General features: G+C 33.5%; 2 protein-coding genes across 4 annotated transcripts; one reads left to right on the top strand and one right to left on the bottom strand.

Annotated features, from left to right (window-relative positions):
• Positions 1–1,123: 1,123 nt before the first annotated feature.
• Positions 1,124–19,888, bottom strand: LOC130895980 (dnaJ homolog subfamily C member 21). Of its 3 annotated transcripts, none has more exons than XM_057803686.1 (4): positions 19,790–19,888; positions 11,480–11,680; positions 3,262–3,349; positions 1,124–2,477 (listed from the first exon to the last, which is right to left on the bottom strand). In XM_057803686.1, exons 1-4 carry the CDS (start codon positions 19,863–19,865, stop codon positions 2,327–2,329), a joined length of 516 nt encoding a protein of 171 aa, XP_057659669.1. In that variant the 5' UTR covers positions 19,866–19,888; the 3' UTR covers positions 1,124–2,326. The 3 variants fall into 3 exon arrangements, with proteins under 3 accessions (XP_057659669.1, XP_057659666.1, XP_057659667.1); XM_057803683.1 differs by lacking the exon at positions 19,790–19,888 and adding an exon at positions 19,179–19,278 and having other exon boundaries at positions 1,127–2,477; XM_057803684.1 differs by lacking the exon at positions 19,790–19,888 and adding an exon at positions 19,179–19,278 and having other exon boundaries at positions 1,155–2,477; positions 3,262–3,346.
• Positions 4,908–9,794, top strand: LOC130895977 (adipocyte plasma membrane-associated protein Hemomucin-like). The gene is made up of 5 exons (XM_057803680.1): positions 4,908–5,110; positions 6,415–6,740; positions 7,331–7,499; positions 8,351–8,759; positions 9,504–9,794. The coding sequence occupies exons 1-5, from the start codon at positions 5,001–5,003 to the stop codon at positions 9,732–9,734; spliced, it is 1,245 nt and encodes a 414-aa protein (XP_057659663.1). The 5' UTR covers positions 4,908–5,000; the 3' UTR covers positions 9,735–9,794.
• Positions 19,889–20,328: the final 440 nt, after the last annotated feature.

Raw genomic sequence — 20,328 nt, forward strand, 5'->3', positions numbered from 1 at the left:
CAGGTGATCTAATTCACATTACGTTGGTTATAAAACAAAAAGTAACTAGATTTCTCCCTTAGATTTGCGATTAGCAAATAATAAAAATGGCACCAAATCGATTAAATTATACGAGATTCACCCACGCACGATTTTATAGGTTATCTGTCACGGTGAGTAAATCAAGTAATTATTTTTATTAACGTAAGTATATTATGTAATATATCGATGTGAATATTAAATAAAAATATACCTAGTAAAAACTATTATTTTTTCTTATTATTTATTTCTTATTTATATTCTTATTATTTCTGTCAAGTATTCCAATGATTCACAATGATACTTTTAAATATAATCAAAAATATTATGTTTTAAATTCGTCGTAAATATAAATTTATTTTTACGTATAACCGAGAGAAAAATGCAGCTTTGGCAATCAAAATTTTAGTTATTTTTAACGTTCGATGTCCGTCACACCAAACTAAAATTAAATCAAACTAAAAATAGTAAGGGACAGATATATTTCAGTATAATAAAACGATCATAAATTTATCACAAGCTAATACCATACCAAAGGCGTACGTTATATTAAAAAAAAATTTTTTATAGGTAAATTCCAGTCTATATTGAACCACCCTCGTATAATATATGGATGATAATAAAGAATTACGTCCACATCAACATTTTTTGACTTGTACGAGTTTCATAATATTGTACATGATCCAACATTTTTAATAACGTAATCTCGTTTTTTATATTTTTGTGACTGTTATATCAAAGTTTTTTATGTGTTTAATTATAATTAACAATTTAATCAGAATTAACAAAAGTCGGTTAGAATGTCAAAAATGTCAATTGTCACTTATCTTTCACAGAATAAGTCGGATCATAGTTATCCAAACTTAAAACACAGAGTTGTCTAATTGTAAAGTTGGTTGCCTAATATATTGAAACGGTTGGGCGAATAAAACTAATTTTGTGATAATTGTTAACTGTTTTTTTCAATAATTCTAACGTGTTTCTACTCCAAGTTTTATTTATTTATTTTGTATCAATACTTTGAAAATATGAGTTCCACATTAAAAAAATATTACATTCACATATTAGTTCTCAAGGAAAAGGAAAGGTAAATAAAAATATATAATTATTTCAGTTAAAAATTATTTATTCAGCTTATGATTACAATTCTACTGAAAGGATTTAAATTTATTTTCAATTGAGAGGAATTCTAACTAGAAATGGCGATCTGAAATCGATTAATCGAAGAATTTATTCCTCCAAACAAATAAATCGATATGTTGTACTGAATCGATATTTCACCCTTGAAAATCGACATTCGATTTTTTCTGTTTTGGTAAAAAAAATATTTACAATTAGTTCAATGTACTCGTAATATTACGGTGTTGCCGGTTGAAAGATAGTTACTCAAAAACTCGCGAGATGGCTGTGTGCTTAATCTTCAGCGCTTCTCTTTAATAAAAGTTTGTAAATGTTTATTATGATTAAAGAATATTTTGGATGGTGCAACACCAAGGCCGTAAAAATAATAATAAAAAAGACTTTGTAGATTGATATTGCGTCATTGTATTGTCTTGTAATTTATTAATTTGTTTATATATATGCCTTAAGAATTATTTATCACAGGCATTTATGCACCTGGGATCATTTGTTACATATAAACAGCTTTTTTCAATTACTGGCAACATCGCAAGCTATGACCGGAGCCGCTTAGATCCCAGTAGACTTGACAGACTGTTATTTTCAAACATTTTGGTTAGGTTAAGCTAAATTATCTATTTAATACATGTCTTCTTTTATACCTGATTATTATATTATACCAGAGATTGTTTATAATTTATATTTACATTACAAATACATAATCGATGTTTTAGAAATCGATCTTTTAGACCACGATTTTTATATGAATCTACTCGTCTGGTTACGATTCGAATCGATATAAAAATCGATCGTTTTTGGAGAGAATCGCCATTCCTAATTCTAACCTCTTATACTTTTAGATTATTAACTATTTTAGCTTAAATATATAATTATTAATATTTAAAATAGGCGTTAATCCAAAATATTGAAAAAATATTTTTTTATTTCATAAAACATGTATTATTTACAGCATATTTAGTTTTTGGTTCCAAACTTCAACACGCTATAAAATACGATTATGATTTGATTCAAATTACTAGGTCCCATTATTATAAGTTTCTATTTAGCTAAATAACGAAGAAAGCAATGACTTTTCAACTATTTTATGAAAATAATAGTAGATATGTAGATTTTATATTGAATAATTAGATGTTATGTACTTTGATAACTGGCCCTTTGTATATTTAATTTAAATAAGCCTTTCGCATTCCTCACTAACTGATTCATCTTCTTCTTCGCTATCAGTTAAATAGTCTTCTTCATCCGACCAATGTTCAAATTCATCTTTGTGGTGTTCTAAAGACATCAGCGACGGAAAAATATTATCGCAAGCTGAACACCTATTACAAAATAAACAAAAACGTTCAAAAAATGAGTCTAATACATATTTAGGGTCATAATTGACATGACGAGGCTGTTTTCCTCGCCAGATTGGGATCTGCAAATCCCCCAATACGCCCAGAACATCTTCTAATAGATCTTTCAAAAGTCTACTCGCAGGACACACTTGCATCTCTTACCAAACAAATCCTTTCGACTGGCAATACACTATATTCGTACTATAAGCATCGTGGATGATCCGGAACGCTTCCGTGGATGAAAAAGAAACTACAGACCATGTCATTAACGAATTAAAATCCATGCCGTAGGGTCATGGAAGAAGCAGAAACTGTTGATCAAGTCATTGAGGTTCAAAAGCTTGGATAGATTAAAACCAAGGTGCCGGATTCGATTTTTGAATATCAACTTTCTTTAGAGTTTTAAGAGGGTCTCTAAAGGCTTCTGCGACGACCTAATTCGACTTCTGGTACGTGGAGTACATGGATGAGAAAGAAATTACAGACCATATCAATAATGAATGTCTAATACACACACGTGTGATGTTAAAACACTTAAACAAGCCTTCTAGTTTGCCTAGGGTCATTAAAAGGTTAAAACCAAGGTGCCTGGTTAGGTTTTTGAAGGTAATCACCCTTTGGTAGTTTGAAGTGGGACATATAACAAGAAGAATAGTCCCTGAATGCCCTCTACCCATCACGAATCAATAGATAACTTCTACCTGTTTTAGCGATTTTTTTGACTATAAATTCTATTTTAAAACCATCGAATTTTCTAATCACTTACCCAAAGTGTCTTTTCTTCTGTTTGTGTGACGATAATTGTTTTGGACAGGCGAACATTCTGTCACATACATTGCAAGTAAGAGCTTCTTCTGAAACAAAACAGGTGTTTCACTCTTGGAAACACGACGTTTACTCACCAATCACTTATCGTTATGAACAAGCTGTAAATTAAATGGGAAATTACCAAAGAAACGATGTATTCATCTTTCTAACTTCGCTTTCGAAAGATCGTATCATAAAGTTGGCAACTGTAACTTTTGCCATTATTCAAAAGTTTTGAAAGTGGAGAGCTAGGGGTGACTAATTCATGGAAATTAAAACCAGCTTCACGCAGAGATAATGTAACATACAGGATGTCTTAAGCAAAGTTTTAATTTAATATATGTCGAGGTACATTTCAAAATTTTATATATGATGACAATTTTTAAAACCGCAATCATTCTAATAGAAAGAAAGAGTTGCATGTACAATGAAAGTATTCAAAGTTTTCTAGTACGAGCTATGATATAAGTTTAAACCCCCTGTAGATTAAAATTAACGTCCAACTATTTGGGAATTCAAGTTTTAGTTGTGCCACCTTGTATACTTGTAATTTGACTTGGAGGTCGATGTTACTTAACTTCTCCGTGTATTTGAAGGTTTTTATTCCTATAAAGTTGAAAAGTTGCTGTTCTTTGTGAAGGAAGTTTTCGTCTTTGAGAAATTACAGGAATTCACCGGAAAGTTCAAGAAAGTTTCGTTATGTCTATGTTAACATTGTCAACAACTTGACTATTTTTATCATCTATTTTTTATATAAATGAAATAAAAAACGATTAGAAAAATCAAACTATTTCGTAACTAATTCTGATAGGAGTTGTATTCAATAAGATAAGAAAAATTCTATAAATATCAGTTTTAGATCCAACATTTTCCATCAGCTCGTAATTATCGTGCATTTTTCTGTATTCTCGCAGCTTTCACGTCGTTACGATTATTAACAAAAGAAATATCATGAATTGACTTCGTTTTGTTTCAGTTCAGACTCCCCCTTTTTTTTAATATCCAGACGCGATGTTAAATGACGCAGGATAATGTCACTGTCTCTCTTTCTTTCTCATATTTATTTTTCATAGACGTGTTCGAGGGCTAAATCGCGGGATATACTTTGGACCAAAAGATTTTTCCCTATTCGCAATTATTTCAATTTCCACCGTTCATTTGTATGCTTTGAAACGTTTTAAAACGATTATGAATTGATTACACATCTAAACAGTTGAAAATAACGAAAAATATATCACTTTAGCAAATATTGTTATATTCGAGACGACTTATTGACTAACCTCGTAAGTTATTGGTTAACTCAGGAAGAAATAACCATAGACAAAGTAATACTAGACTGCGCTTTCAATAAAATTCGTATTCCAGTATTAAAATGAGATACAAAGAAAGTTACCGGTATCTCTGTTAAATGTTCTTTTCAATTTTTTGTATCTTAATTCTTCCATCGTTATATTTTCCTACTCGCTTATCTCTTTTCACCAATCACATTCATATAGAATTTATATATATATACAGCAGTCTAGAATTACTATGTCTATGGTTAACTCGTTAAAAGAGACATAACTTATATTCTTCTTTTTTATCGTCTGAAGCCTTGACGTTTATTATGTATCTACTAGACAGGCAACCAGTTTAACAATTTATGTTACAACTGATCATTCTTGTACTTATCAGAATTATTTACAATTACCACGTAAAATGTTTCTAATACAAAAAGTTTTTAGAAAATGTGGTTACGTTGTTTTGTTTGTGATATTTTTAGGCTATGGACCTATTCCTCCTTATACGAATTTCACTGAAGTAATTCAGTAAGTTGAAGATATTTAGTTTTTATATGGCGTTTTGTACAGGGTGTTCCGGGACTTGATGCAAAACATTCGGGAATGAGTAGATGACGTGCAAATGATGCTGTGACATAGAAAAAATTTTCTCATACGTTTCTGAGCCATAGACCTTCAAAGTTGTGAAATCTGACTTATATTTTTTAAATTATACATTGGAATATTATGAATTTCTAATGGATAATTACGTATGTCTATATAGTGTGTTTGACGGAATAAATGCTTCTGCACTACTATCCGAAGGTCAGGGGCGGCTCATGCCCAATGGTTAACAATCCGTAACTTTTACGGTATAATGTAAAGATGACAAAAATGAATTTTTTAATCGATTTTTTAACAAAAACGTACTCTTTGTTTAACTAGATAAAATTTATGGTTTAGGAGATATGTAGATTTTTAAATCGTTGAGAACCGTTCACCATAAAGAGACATTCTGAAGAAAATCAGCATAAATTGTAATTATTTATTGAAAATGCTTATGGGGGGTATTAAAACGCATTTAAGTGATCGAAACGGATCAAATTTACTTTTCATGTCACAGCAATATCTTTACGTCATCTATTCATTCCCGAAGTTGTAGCAAATTTTATTTTCTACAATATTTGTAATAGATATAAATTGCATTAAAGCCATAGGAAACGAGATATTTCTAAAAAACTAATTATTGTTTTGACCTTGAATATTTTTTTATGAAAGTATAAAACATTTTCCTAAAATATCTACGAAAATTCAATTTCTAGTAAACAATATTCCGGATTTATTTTAAAAGTTTCTCAATTATGCAGTCAAGTAGATATTTAATAAAAGTTATGCTTATACAATTGCCAAATAAAAACTAAGCGTCCAAAATGGCTGAAATGTTAGTGATAATCCCTCGACGCATGCGCGAATGTGTCACATAAGGACCGACATCTTGTTGATGTCGGAAGTTTTTTAGATAACCCTCGTAAATAAGCTTCCAATTTATTATTGAATCCTTGAGCATAGGTGAATGTTAGTGAAAATTAATGGAAATTTAAGGATTTTAATCATACAGAATCATCAAAAAGCGTATTTAATTCGTAACTTCAATAAAAGAAACTAACAATTTGAATATGTAAATACGAACTTGAACTATTTGACTTTAATTATTTGGTAATATTAATTGTGAAACAGTTTTTTTTTAAAGTCGATAACAACGTTAAATGTTAAATACTCTGCGGAATTTTAATGATTTTGTGATTAAGAAATATACACAATTCAAATTAATTTAATATCTTAAATATTTATAGGTTTGCTCCCACAATCCCTTTAGAAGGAACCTTGGTACTAGAGGATAAGTTAAAAACCTCCGAATTGTACCACAAGGGTGATTTGATAGGAGCAGAAACGTTTGCTCAATATGACGGAGAATTATACGCATCTCTAATTAAAGGAGAAGTGGTTAGGTTAAAAGAAAACAACGAGATAGAAACAGTTGTCAAAACTGGTAATACATGCAGAGGTTATTTCGAAGAAAAATTATGTGGAAGAGCAATGGGAATAAAATTCGATATACACGGCAATCTTTTTGTAGCCGACGCTTATTACGGCATATTCAAAGTTAACGTCAAAACAGGTTAGGATTTTTCATTTTTCCTCCTATATAAGTGCGACATAAAAAAAATACTTCAAGCTTTAAGCAATTCAATGCACAACCCTATTTAAGGAGCCTAAAAAACGAAATTATTAAACTATTTATCGAAGAAAAATAGTAAACTAAAGCAATGATCAGTACGTGATCAGCACGTGAACTTACCGAGCGAAATGCGGCTCGGCTTTGGTCCAAATCAGTGGGACAATAAACTCGGTTAACACCCAAATCTGTACGCAGCAACAAATCATTCTGGAGTGGATTGGAAGCGATCTGATTGCAGTTCAGGATTTAGACCTGTCTGGATTAAAATCCGGTGTTGAGATTGGGTGCAATATGTTTTGGTGTAGTAACCGAATTAGCCGCACAAAAACTTCGATCCCTCGAACTACTCTAATGATTTACCCGCTTGGGTTTAATTTTTACATCTTTAACATATTATTGAAGCTAGAATTCAATACTACAGATCTTCAAGACCCGAGCATACTAAATAGAAGAAGAATAGGAAGGACTACTAATTTAGGATTTAGAATCAGATGTAAAATGATCGAAATTATATTTTTTTATGGTTATAGGTACTAAAGAATTGCTTATATCTCCGGACGAACAAATCGGAGGGAAAAAACCGAAAGTATTTAACAGTTTGGCTGTAGCAAATAATGGCGATATTTATTGGAGTGATTCGTCTTCGGATTTTACATTCGACGATATAGTTTATGACATATTGTCCGATTCATCTGGAAGGTAAGTTATCTAATAAACTAAAAGTGAAATTAATCATTAAATATTGGAATACAAGCAGCCTTATTTAGTTGAAAGATGTTTCTTGGAGGAATTCCATTGCGTTGTTTTGCTGGAAACACTCAACAAGAAGAAACGTTCGTTTATGAATGGTTTTAAATGAAATTAAAACAAATCTCAGGACACAAATTGACGTTCAGTACATAACCTAGAAAAGCGCTAACCTCTAAACGATTCCATATCCTTTTGGAAGCTTTTAATGACTCCAAATAAATCGAGGACGATTTTTAATGCTTTGTTAATGCTACTGGATGCTTGTCGGATTATTTTTAGAGAGATATCATGAATTACAAAAGCCTAAACTTCCGAAATAGTGATGACGACCGTTTTTTTTATAGTCGTAGCATTATGTTCATCATCTAGTGGTTAAACAATTTTTTCAGACAACCCTCGTATATTATAAATACGTTATGAGAAATCTAAATTATCATTCTCAAATTCCTTCATCTTTTTTTAAGAATTAAACAAATAAAAACATGATAAATCGTGTATATAAAGTTAACTATCTAGTTATTAGATTGTCGTCACTTGAAAATTGTCCTTTTACCACAAAATCACCAAATCGTTGTTCTCTTTTCATTATTCTTCACGCTTTCCACTGGAAAATGACTTTCAACATGTACTGACACGTAAATCTCTTTAAGGGAAGCGAAAAGACTCAATTACATTCAAGTTATTTATCGTTTCTGTACGTCATATTCAGTATTATACAAAAAATGAGATATTTAAAACAATATTTATAATATACAGCGTGTACAAACAAAAAGATGACAAGATGTTTATTGTTATTACAGATTAATCCATTACAACGCCACCTCCAGAGAAAATACGATACTAATCGATAAAATGTCATTCTCAAATGGGGTTATGTTATCTGACGACGAAGATTTCGTAATCAATTCTGAATTACTAAGAAATCGAATCCAACGTTATCATTTAAAGGGAACGCTGAAAGGTACCGCTGATATTTTCATCGACGGATTACCTGGTATGCCCGATAATATCCAATCGGATGGTCGCGGTGGTTTTTTGGTCGCTTTATATATGGGTATCAGCGACGATAACCCATCGATAATACAATTATTAGCAAATAAACCTTTCGTTAGAAAAATTGCAGCGAAATTCATGGGATTGATCGAATTTATTTTCAATATATTGAACGAGATTTATCCTACTGATTTTTTTCAAAAAATCACGCATTTTGTAAGTATTTAAGGGACGAAAATTATGATACTGAACGTACAAAAAATACGAATCTCGAAAATACATCGTTTCGAAGAATTTTCATGTTTTAACAATCTCGAGCGCTTTGACGTGTTTTTCGAAACCTCTAGAAGTTCTACATTTACTTGATTAAGTTGTCCCTATTCGATATCCTGTCAATCATTAAGGATTTTTCTGATTTTTTGTTATATTTCTAGTATTTTTTTTCGATCTTCTAGTTGTAGTTGCACTAGATCTTCAATCTTCTTCTAGCAGAAGTTTTTTCCGTTCACTAGTCCAATAGAACATCAGCCTCAAACTGGACTTCTTGAAACGATTCTTGACCGAGTATCTTCACGCTGGAGGAACGTGTATCTTGGTGAAGGAGGTGAAGATAGCATTGACCAGATGTAGTCCAGATTTTAATAATAAACCTCCTCTTAAGTTTTTTTTAAGACGCTGAGTATCAAAGTATCAAATCATCTTTTTTGTTTGAATCTTCTTCATCTTCTAGTACATCCTCAAAATCTGTATGGACTTTGTTGATGTTATCAATGATTCAATCGATGATAAAATTGAGTGGTGTAGGACTAAGGCTGTCCTCCTAAGATATCTTGGTAATAATAAGGGTTGAAAATACAAACTTTATTAGAAAACTCGAGAAAATGATTGTTATTTTACTAATTTTTTAACAAACCGCTCTTAACGTGAAGTTTTATCAAGGAATATCATTTTTTCTTTAAGATTGGACACGGATCTAGCATGAAGATATTGAATCCATCGAGGGTAACAGTACTGAGACTTTCAAAGGAAGGTGGAATATTAGATTGTTTACATAATCTCAACGGACGTATAAGTCAACTTTCTGAAGCTTATATTTTCAAGGATAAATTGTATTTTGGATCGCCTTACAATGATTTTATAGGGAGGATTTTATTAACAGAAGTTGGTTGGGGAAAATTAATACAAAATTAACTCGGGAAAAGTGGGGAAGATGATTTGAATTTACATTAAAACAATTTGCAAATGTTACAATAGATTTTTTTTTTGACATCCATATATAAATTCACCTTTATTTTTTCACAACTAACGTGATTCAAGTCGAACAACATCTGGATGTTAATACACCAGATCTATCAACTCTCTTTTTGGTACTTGTCATCACCTTTCCTTGGAAGTTCTGTAATCTTTTCTTTCTCATTGAGTACCTTGTTTTTGAAGACTAACAGCGTACTTACAACGTCCCCTACACCTTCCAATAGATCATTTTATTGTCTCAGGGGTAAGTCCTCCCACCTGTTGTGCGACATCACCTCGAAGATGAGCCAATACACCAGAAGAAGGTACATCCTTCCAACGTGACGTACATTGACCATCTTCTTCAGAAAGCACCGTAGTACCTTTGTACCAGCTTGTGGGTCACCATCCTCTGGTTTAGCTACATCATCTTCGGAGAGTTAAATTAAACTCTGTATTTGATTTATTTTTCGTTGTTTTCGAGCTATTTAACTTTCAAAATGTATTTGATTGCAAATTTATTGTTTCTTTTGGGAAAAAAATTCAGTTTGTAACAAATCTTCCGTTTAATCCTTATTGTTATCGAAAAGAATCAATACTCTGAGTAAACAATAGATAAAATCAATTTCTAGACTATTTCTATTTATATCCCGATGGATACAAAACACCATTATCAGATTTCAATTGTCTTCGTGTTCTTATAGCGTTAAAGCAATTGATTTTAATTAAATGGAAGCGATTTTATACGTGTATAATGTACGAGGATGATACCAGAAGTACCTGGCACAACAAAGGAAACACAAAAATGTTCCGGGAGCGGAAAATAATCCGAGGAGGTTAAATCTGGCGAATCGGGTGCATGAGGTGGCCATTCAAACTTTAATTTATTAATTTTGGCCGTGTGTGACATAGTCAATAGAAATTATACCGAAAAACCTTCTTTGGAGTATATTTGGAATATATTTTGATATGAAGTATTATGATTAAAAAAGTCTGAATTGCAATTTTATTAGTAGAGTATATTACAGCAGATTTCCCTTTTGGTATACTACGACCGTTCAACGGGAATCAATACTCGTTCGACGATGTTGTGTGTATCTCGGGTCACGTAAATTAATTTCTGTTAAATCTCTCTACCTCTTGTTTCATATATAGCCCAGTCAAATTTAGAGTTTTCCATTCGAAATTAGATTAAACCTTTTCTGTTTGGTACTGTGAACATCGTATGAATTATATATGAATATTTATCTGATCGATTACTTTTTAGTTTGTTATAAATGTCTAAAAATCATTTCTGCAACCATCCGCACTTTAACTTGATCCTATTACCAATCAGCAGACAAAAAATCTGTTTCATCGGACTCAGTATCTTATCTCAAAGTTTAAACATACATTATCTGAAAGTTATACATGTTAAGGTGTCCTGAAATTGTCCTCGGGGTTTTGAATGTCGCATTTTGATCTTCTGGTTTGACTTTGAGTGTTTTATCCACGCCCAAGAAAATATTTTCAACTTCTGATCCACTATGAACCCTGAGTCACACAAATACCTTGATAGTGATATCGATATATCATAATTTCAGTATCGGATTAATTTAATCAAAATTCCAAAGCAAATTCTACGAGAAAGTTCATCATTTTTGAAAAAATAATCTTGTTTAATTTGAATTTAATAAATAGATAGATAGAAACAAATAACTTACCGAAATCTGAATCATCTGTAAAATCATTATCTTTATTATCTATTTCGTTATCAGTGAAATCGGTATCGGTACTGGTAGAATTTTCCACGATGTTGTTATTTTTAAACGACGATCCATGATTGACGATTTCTTCTTCTTCATATGTCGAAGATTTTTCGTCACTGTTTAGTTTGTGGTAGTTTTTACGAAAAGGTCGATTGTCTGTAATCCAAATTAACAGAATTTAAATTAAATTTTGAAAACTAAAACAAAAAACGTTTGACGACTATTCGACACCAAAAAAGAATCATAAAATCATTTTTGAAACATACTGAATCTTCTAGGGTTTTGAGATATGGTAACACTGTCTTTAATATGTCAAATCTGGTGTCATAAAGTTTGACATTAGACGTACTCAGAACGTGTTGTCAAATGAGTGTTGTTTGAGTTGTTTGGAAGCGGTTGATGCGTTCAAATCAAATATTTTGAAGGTACCTCAATCGGAATGAAAAAAATAGGTCAAACGCACGCAAAAGTAGTAAAAAAAATGAGCGATACCAATATTTTGGCTACCATTAGTTGTTATCTACTGTCTAAAAGCCATCCATAACTTTGAGCTGGTATCAATGGTAATCTTTCGAAATTACATGGATCTCGAGAAACACCACAAGTACTAAGTCTTTTCCCACGATAGTACAGGTAATAATCATGGCGATAGTTCCAGTTTTCACTGCTCAAAGTTATATATAAACAGTATATAATGAATCGTGATTAAAAGTTTATTTTTATTTCTGTTCCAACAACTCTCAAAATAGCAGAAAATTTAACTGTGAGCGAAAACTTATTAGAGACGTTTGAGAATATTCAGTGAACGCGAAGATTATTCCAGACCGAGCACGGAGAGCGATCACCGAAATCGTTTTAGGGAAAGTTTGGAGCTTTCATTAAACTTCAGTCAAACAATTATGTTTTATCAAACATCTAAAGTCTTGTAGTATTCAAATGAACCAAAAAGGACGCAGAGAAAGAGAAGATATATAAAAGATTAATTAATTAAATACTTGATTATATAAATGAATTTGACGTAAATAAAATTTTAATTTCAAAAGACTGTGAGTGAGATGAAATGTGCAATTATTCTGTATTGATGTTTGTAGGCGCGTTGTCCCATGTAGCTGGTAATCCTCAATTTTCTTAACTGACACTTCTTTATCTATATTTTGTAGGTGCTGCTCCAAATTCACTCCTGTCTCTCTTTGTCAATACCCAACATTCACAGGAGGATTGGAGATTTTTTTGTTTATGAGCCCCTTGTTCACCTTCTCTATTCCAAATCCAAAACAAGATTCCTAGGTATTGAAACCTACTATACCTAGAAGATATTCCATACAAGACTCCAGATCTCATTGCTCTATATCGAAAGTACGTAGACTCCTCACTCCTTAGATCAGAAAAATATTTGCACTTTGGGTTCCAAGTTTCTTTGCCTAAGATTGCCATCTGTCGCGTGCGGGAAAAAACAAAACTCGAGGGAATACATTGACTACGGTTTTTAAGGATTGGAGGATGTCAGACCTACAACTGCGGGCTCTTGGAGCAAGTTAAGCTCCAATATCGAAACGAATAACGAGATTATCCCTTCCGTGAAGAGTTGTTCTTCTACGATAGCGCCAGAACTCATACACCAGTAGAAAAACACTTTGTTAAAGATTTTTGCTTGGATCTCTCAAACGAGGACAGCGATTTGGAAGTAATCATCAGAGGTCGTGTGTGTTGCAAACTCGATTGTCTCCAGGGGAAGTATTGGCAACGATTTTTAGGGATTGGAGGATGTCAGACCTACAACTGCGGGCTCTTGGAGCAAGTTAAGCTCCAATATCGAAACGAATAACGAGATTATCCCTTCCGTGAAGAGTTGTTCTTCTACGATAGCGCCAGAACTCATACACCAGTAGAAAAACACTTTGTTAAAGATTTTTGCTTGGATCTCTCAAACGAGGACAGCGATTTGGAAGTAATCATCAGAGGTCGTGTGTGTTGCAAACTCGATTGTCTCCAGGGGAAGTATTGGCAACGATTTTTAGGGATTGGAGGATGTCAGACCTACAACAGCGGGCTCTTGGAGCAAGTTAAGCTCCAATATCGAAACGAATAACGAGATTATCCCTTCCGCGAAGGGTTGTTCTTCTACGATAGCGCCAGAACTCATACACCAGTAGAAAAACACTTTGTTAAAGATTTTTGCTTGGATCTCTCAAACGAGGACAGCGATTTGGAAGTAATCATCAGAGGTCGTGTGTGTTGCAAACTCGATTGTCTCCAGGGGAAGTATTGGCAACGATTTTTAGGGATTGGAGGATGTCAGACCTACAACAGCGGGCTCTTGGAGCAAGTTAAGCTCCAATATCGAAACGAATAACGAGATTATCCCTTCCGCGAAGGGTTGTTCTTCTACGATAGCGCCAGAACTCATACACCAGTAGAAAAACACTTTGTTAAAGATTTTTGCTTGGATCTCTCAAACGAGGACAGCGATTTGGAAGTAATCATCAGAGGTCGTGTGTGTTGCAAACTCGATTGTCTCCAGGGGAAGTATTGGCAACGGTTTTTAAAGATTGTAGGGTATGAGACCTACAACTGCGGGCTCTTGGAGCAAGTTAAGCTCCAATATCGAAACGAATAACGAAATTATCCCTTCCGTGAAGAGTTGTTCTTCTACGATAGCGCCAGAACTCATACACCAGTAGAAAAACACTTTGTTAAAGATTTTTGCTTGGATCTCTCAAACGAGGACAGCGATTTGGAAGTAATCATCAGAGGTCGTGTGTGTTGCAAACTCGATTGTCTCCAGGAGAAGTATTGGCAACGATTTTTAGGGATTGGAGGATGTCAGACCTACAACAGCGGGCTCTTGGAGCAAGTTAAGCTCCAATATCGAAACGAATAACGAGATTATCCCTTCCGCGAAGGGTTGTTCTTCTACGATAGCGCCAGAACTCATACACCAGTAGAAAAACACTTTGTTAAAGATTTTTGCTTGGATCTCTCAAACGAGGACAGCGATTTGGAAGTAATCATCAGAGGTCGTGTGTGTTGCAAACTCGATTGTCTCCAGGAGAAGTATTGGCAACGATTTTTAGGGATTAGAGGATGTCAGACCTACAACAGCGGGCTCTTGGAGCAAGTTAAGCTCCAATATCGAAACGAATAACGAGATTATCCCTTCCGCGAAGGGTTGTTCTTCTACGATAGCGCCAGAACTCATACACCAGTAGGAAAACACTTTGTTAAAGATTTTTGCTTGGATCTCTCAAACGAGGACAGCGATTTGGAAGTAATCATCAGAGGTCGTGTGTGTTGCAAACTCGATTGTCTCCAGGGGAAGTATTGGCAACGGTTTTTAAAGATTGTAGGGTATGAGACCTACAACTGCGGGCTCTTGGAGCAAGTTAAGCTCCAATATCGAAACGAATAACGAGATTATCCCTTCCGCGAAGGGTTGTTCTTCTACGATAGCGCCAGAACTCATACACCAGTAGGAAAACACTTCATGTTAAAGATTTTTGCTTGGAGCTCTCAAACGAGCACTCAGAGGACAGCGATATGAAACCAATCATCAGGAGTCGTGTGTTTTTTTGTAATATATATTGTGTTTATATGAAAAATTCGTTTTTATTTGTTTTTACGAGTTGGAGGTGATTGCCCGTACGAAATTAAGATGTGTCGTTCATCGTCCACCAGAAAATTCAATAAATATATAAAAAGACACATTGAGAGAAAATAAATCGGTCAGGTGCGAATTGGAATACAATTAAAACTTAAATTGAATTTCGTTATTAAATTGCAATATTGGATTTGATTGGAATTTTAACAATTGATCAGAGATATTTATTTTTCCAAATCAACTTTTAAATTTGAAAAAAATAGCTGGTAAATTATTTTTATTTTCATTTTTGTATATTCCCTTCTTCTTTCAATAGGTTCTATCCTACTTTTGATTTTTATTTCCAAAGGCTCTAGTCTGATTATTAAGAATACTCAAAATAGCTTTACATCTCCTTGTTCAAAGCTACTCTCCAAGGTACTTGGAGCGAATTAAGCAGGACATTCGCAGATTAGATGATCTGCTGTTTCCCTGGCTTGTTCGCAGAGCCTACAGTTGTCGTCCTCAATCATCCCCGTCGTCTTAAGGTGGTATTTGACTTGCCAGAAAATCTACCATCAACTTCATATCGTTTTTGGTCATCACGAAAAATTCTTAGCTTAGACCAGAAGTGCTTCTCAAGTAGAACTCCATCTGATTCTTTAGACATTCAATTCGTTATTGATGTGGCATCTCGTGAGGCTACAGTAAGGCTATGGTCCAAGGTATGGTCTGGAAAACGGTGAGTGATATTCCTAGAGGTATGGTGCTTGCATTTCAAAGTCCAGCTCCTTGCGCTAGCTTTGAACTGTCTGTTTACCAGAGTTTGTTGGAGTATCTTTGTTCAACGTGCGTTTGGTCCAATGGTTTGTCACGGCTTTCTTTATTAAATTAAGAATCCTATCAGATTTCCTGGTTTCACTTTTACTGTCCGGATTAGCCTATGGACGTCGCTAAATGCTTCGGTCTTCACTATGAGCTGACGAGCTCCTCCAAGGTTGTTTTATTTCTAGAATCCTTAAGTGATTTAGTCTAAATTCTCATACTTTATTTGTAAAATATTGACATTCATTTTAAGTTGCTTTATGTTTCCCTTCCTTTCCATTATCGTCTAATTATTTCATTCCGATTTTTCGATGTTTTGTAATTTATAACCTAAATTGATCCGTGGATGATAATTCCGTTTATTTTTTCCGGATTTCCAGGAAATTGAATGGTAAGTCGATCGTTATGAGATTTATTCTATTTGGCCACGTTTTAGAGAGCGAAAATTATTTTCGTTACCCGAGGGAACGTATTCTCGTTTTAAGGATAAAAGGAAACGAGTTTCGAGAAAAATAATTATAATATATTGACTAAAAAGGTTCTTTTTTTCAAATTTAATTCTAAAAAACTGCTGCGTTTAGTGTTATGCAGATGCGACAAGACCTGCGCAAAATCGGGCATCGAATGTACCAATTTGTGCAAGAATTGTGAGAGTTTTTGCAATTGCCACAGATCGAAGAAAGTGTCAACGAAGAAAATAATGATATTTTTAATATTTCTGTTCTAAAGATACACTTCATATATTATTATTTAATATGAAGATCAATTGTCGTGATGTAAAATGATGAAGAAATTTTGTATATTTTAAGTATGTATTGAATGCTAAAAAGCGCTTCGTTTTCGAAATATTGAGCAAAAACTGGAAACGTTTCAAAATGTTGTAAAAAAAGTACCCAAAAAACAAAGTTTCGAGTCAAAAATCTTGTTCTAATAAATCAAACGAAGTTAGTCTGTTTTTTTGAAGATAAAACTGTTTTTAATAGTTATAAATTATTACAAACGACATTTCTATATATATTAATTTAGAAAATAACCTTTTTTTTGTAAATTTTGATTTTATTATTGAAAGATAGTTGCAGTAACCTTGCTAAAACCCGAGCACACGCTGGTACCGCAATGTTTAATCAATAGAACAAATAGAAAAGTTTTAAATAGTTTCAAATAATTTCTATGAAGAAAATAAAAAGAAAATTGGTATTTCTACTATTTTATTGAGTATTTAAAACTGATTATTAATGATAATAGTAACAAAAAACGTCAGTAATTAAGAAAAACTCTGATTAAAACTTAAAAAGGGTAGTAATAGATTATAACGAACAAAAAATGAATACAGGGTGGTATAAGCAACAACAAACATGAATTAAAAAGGAAAACAAATCTTTAACCTAAAAAAAACTGCTTTGAAAATGTATATTTTCGAAAAAATTAGAAATTGAACACATTGTTAATACTATCTCTACACCAACACTCTTAATCACACTGTCTAAGGCGCGTTTCGATAACTAAATTCATCTTCAGAGATTAAACATGAACAATTTGCTTCAAGTCTCTGAAGACGATGTCGTGTTTATCGAAACGTGCGTAAGGGTAATTGTGAGTGTTAGTGTAGTGGTAATGTGTAAACAATTCAGTATGAGAACCATCAACAACGAAAAGCATTGGAAAAGAACGTTCGAAGCAAAATTATTGGTACAAACTACAAGCAAAGACTGTCCTGGGAAACTATAACCAGAGAAGATCTGCTGAACGTATTAACCTACGGCACTGTCGCTCAATAGACACCTTGAGAAGCTAGATCAGTGTAGACCCTCTAGAAGTATAAAACACTAGGAAACTCCAGAGCACTGCACATCGGAGTGTATCAAAAAGAAGTCGAATATGTCTGGCAGCTGAATCAATTCCACATTCTGAACTTACTAAAGGCACTGTTAGTCAATAGACACCTTAAGAAGCTAAATCAGTGTAGACCCTCTAGAAGTATAAAACACTAGGAAATTCCAGAGCACTACACTTCAAAGTGTATCAAAAAGAAGTCGAATATGTCTGGCAGCTGAATCAATTCCACATTCTGAACTTACTAAAGGCACTGTTAGTCAATAGACACCTTAAGAAGCTAAATCAGTGTAGACCCTCTAGAAGTATAAAACACTAGGAAATTCCAGAGCACTACACTTCAAAGTGTATCAAAAAGAAGTCGAATATGTCTGGCAGCTGAATCAATTCCACATTCTGAACTTACTAAAGGCACTGTTAGTCAATAGACACCTTAAGAAGCTAGATCAGTGTAGACCCTCTAGAAGTATAAAACACTAGGAAATTCCAGAGCACTACACTTCAAAGTGTATCAAAAAGAAGTCGAATATGTCTGGCAGCTGAATCAATTCCACATTCTGAACTTAATAGAGGAACTGTTAGTCAATAGACACCTTAAGAAGCTAAATCAGTGTAGACCCTCTAGAAGTATAAAACACTAGGAAATTCCAGAGCACTACACTTCAAAGTGTATCAAAAAGAAGTCGAATATGTCTGGCAGCTGAATCAATTCCACATTCTGAACTTAATAGAGGCACTGTTAGTCAATAGACACCTTAAGAAGCTAAATCAGTGTAGACCCTCTAGAAGTATAAAACACTAGGAAATTCCAGAGCACTACACTTCAAAGTGTATCAAAAAGAAGTCGAATATGTCTGGCAGCTGAATCAATCCCACATTCTGAACATTCTAAAAGGAGTGGGATTAATAGATCAGCTGTAATCACCAGAACGCAAACAGCAGAGGCCTTACTACCAGCGAAGACCAGCATCGTACTGGTCGACCAAATGAGGTGACGATTCCAGAAATTTTGAAGGAAATCCACGAAGCGGTTCTGGATGATTGTCGACTGGAACTGCACGAACTAGTAGATGAAGTAGATATTTCAAAAAGTGTGGTATTAACTGAAAATTTGGACATGAGAAAGTTGGGTGTCGTGTTTGTTCATAATGGAACAAAAGCTGCGTCGTGAAGATGTTTCCATCGAGTATTTGGCAATTTTACATACAAATGAAGCGGTTTCATAACTGGGAAAAGTATATGGAGCTGAAAGGAAACTAAGTTGATAGATAAATATATTTTTTTTCAAATTTTTTGGGGTTTCTTTGTTGTGGGACCATATTTGTACATACATCACCAACAATGGTTGCAGAAATTGTTAAAAGATAAAAGATGCAAATAAGATAGAAAAATAACCTCTATGAAAAATAAAAAACTTACATAAACAATTTTTCTGATAAAATTGTTTAGAAATACAGTGACCACTAAAATCCAAGTTGATTTTTGGCCTTGTCTCCATAATTTTCTATCTTCAGTCATGTTTACTTCTCCACCAAGTCTCCTTACATCTTCACCCACTTGGTTATTCCTCTTACTCTTGGTCTTCCCAGTGGTTAACTTTTCTAGGCTCTTCTCATTGTTGTTTCTTCATCTCTTCTTCTTACATAGCCCAACCACCTAATTCTTCTACTTCTTATCACAGTCACAATATCTGGTCGTCTCTACCAGTCCCCGAGTTCTTTGTTTTTCAGTATTTTCCATACTCCCCATTCGAAAACTGGCCCTTAATATTTTATTATCAAATTTTATTAGCTCTTGAATAAAACCCAAGCTTAGACCTAAAGACTTGGAAAAAGTATAAACGCCTCCGCCAAATATTTGAGTCTGTACAAAATTTTAACAATTTACGATAGAATAATTTTAATAATTTATGTTATCGCTTCGGAAAGTATCAGTTTCGAAAAAATTAGATCAAAAAACACATTTTTCGATTTTAATTTAAATGTAAGTGCATCACAAACGGAAATAAATAGATTTAATTATTTACTCACCGACACTATTAGAGTTGAAGTTATTGAGCAACGCAGCAGCGTTCGAAAATCGAGTCCTTTGCAAAATCCAAAACATGTCGACAATACGAAGAATATAGAGCTACTGTCAGTGACGACGTTGGAGAAATCATTTCCCTTTTGAAGCCGGCGCGGTTAGGGATGGAAACTTTCGACTCTGATACATTTAATAGTTATAGTACATACGGGGTGCTGCAAATAAACACCTAGAATACCATCCGAAAATTTAATCCGAAGACTTAAATTTGCCGCGGTTTATGCTGTATTGACATGGACAACAAAATCCATGTCGATTCGCTTCAATATCGACAGTTGTGGAAAGAAGAAACACTATTAATGGGAAATTTACTTTTGTCAGAAAAAATTATCAATCTGTGAAAAGTGTGACAAATTTTGAGTTTGCAAAAATAAATTCTATTTGCTCCATAATTTCTTTGTGAATGTCCTTTGATTATGTTTGTAATTACGCTTACACTTCTGAGTGACATTTGATTATCTTTTTTCCTATAAATAATGTTTCC

Source organism: Diorhabda carinulata, chromosome 6 (genome assembly GCF_026250575.1).
Source record: "Diorhabda carinulata isolate Delta chromosome 6, icDioCari1.1, whole genome shotgun sequence".
Lineage (NCBI taxonomy): Eukaryota > Metazoa > Arthropoda > Insecta > Coleoptera > Chrysomelidae > Diorhabda > Diorhabda carinulata.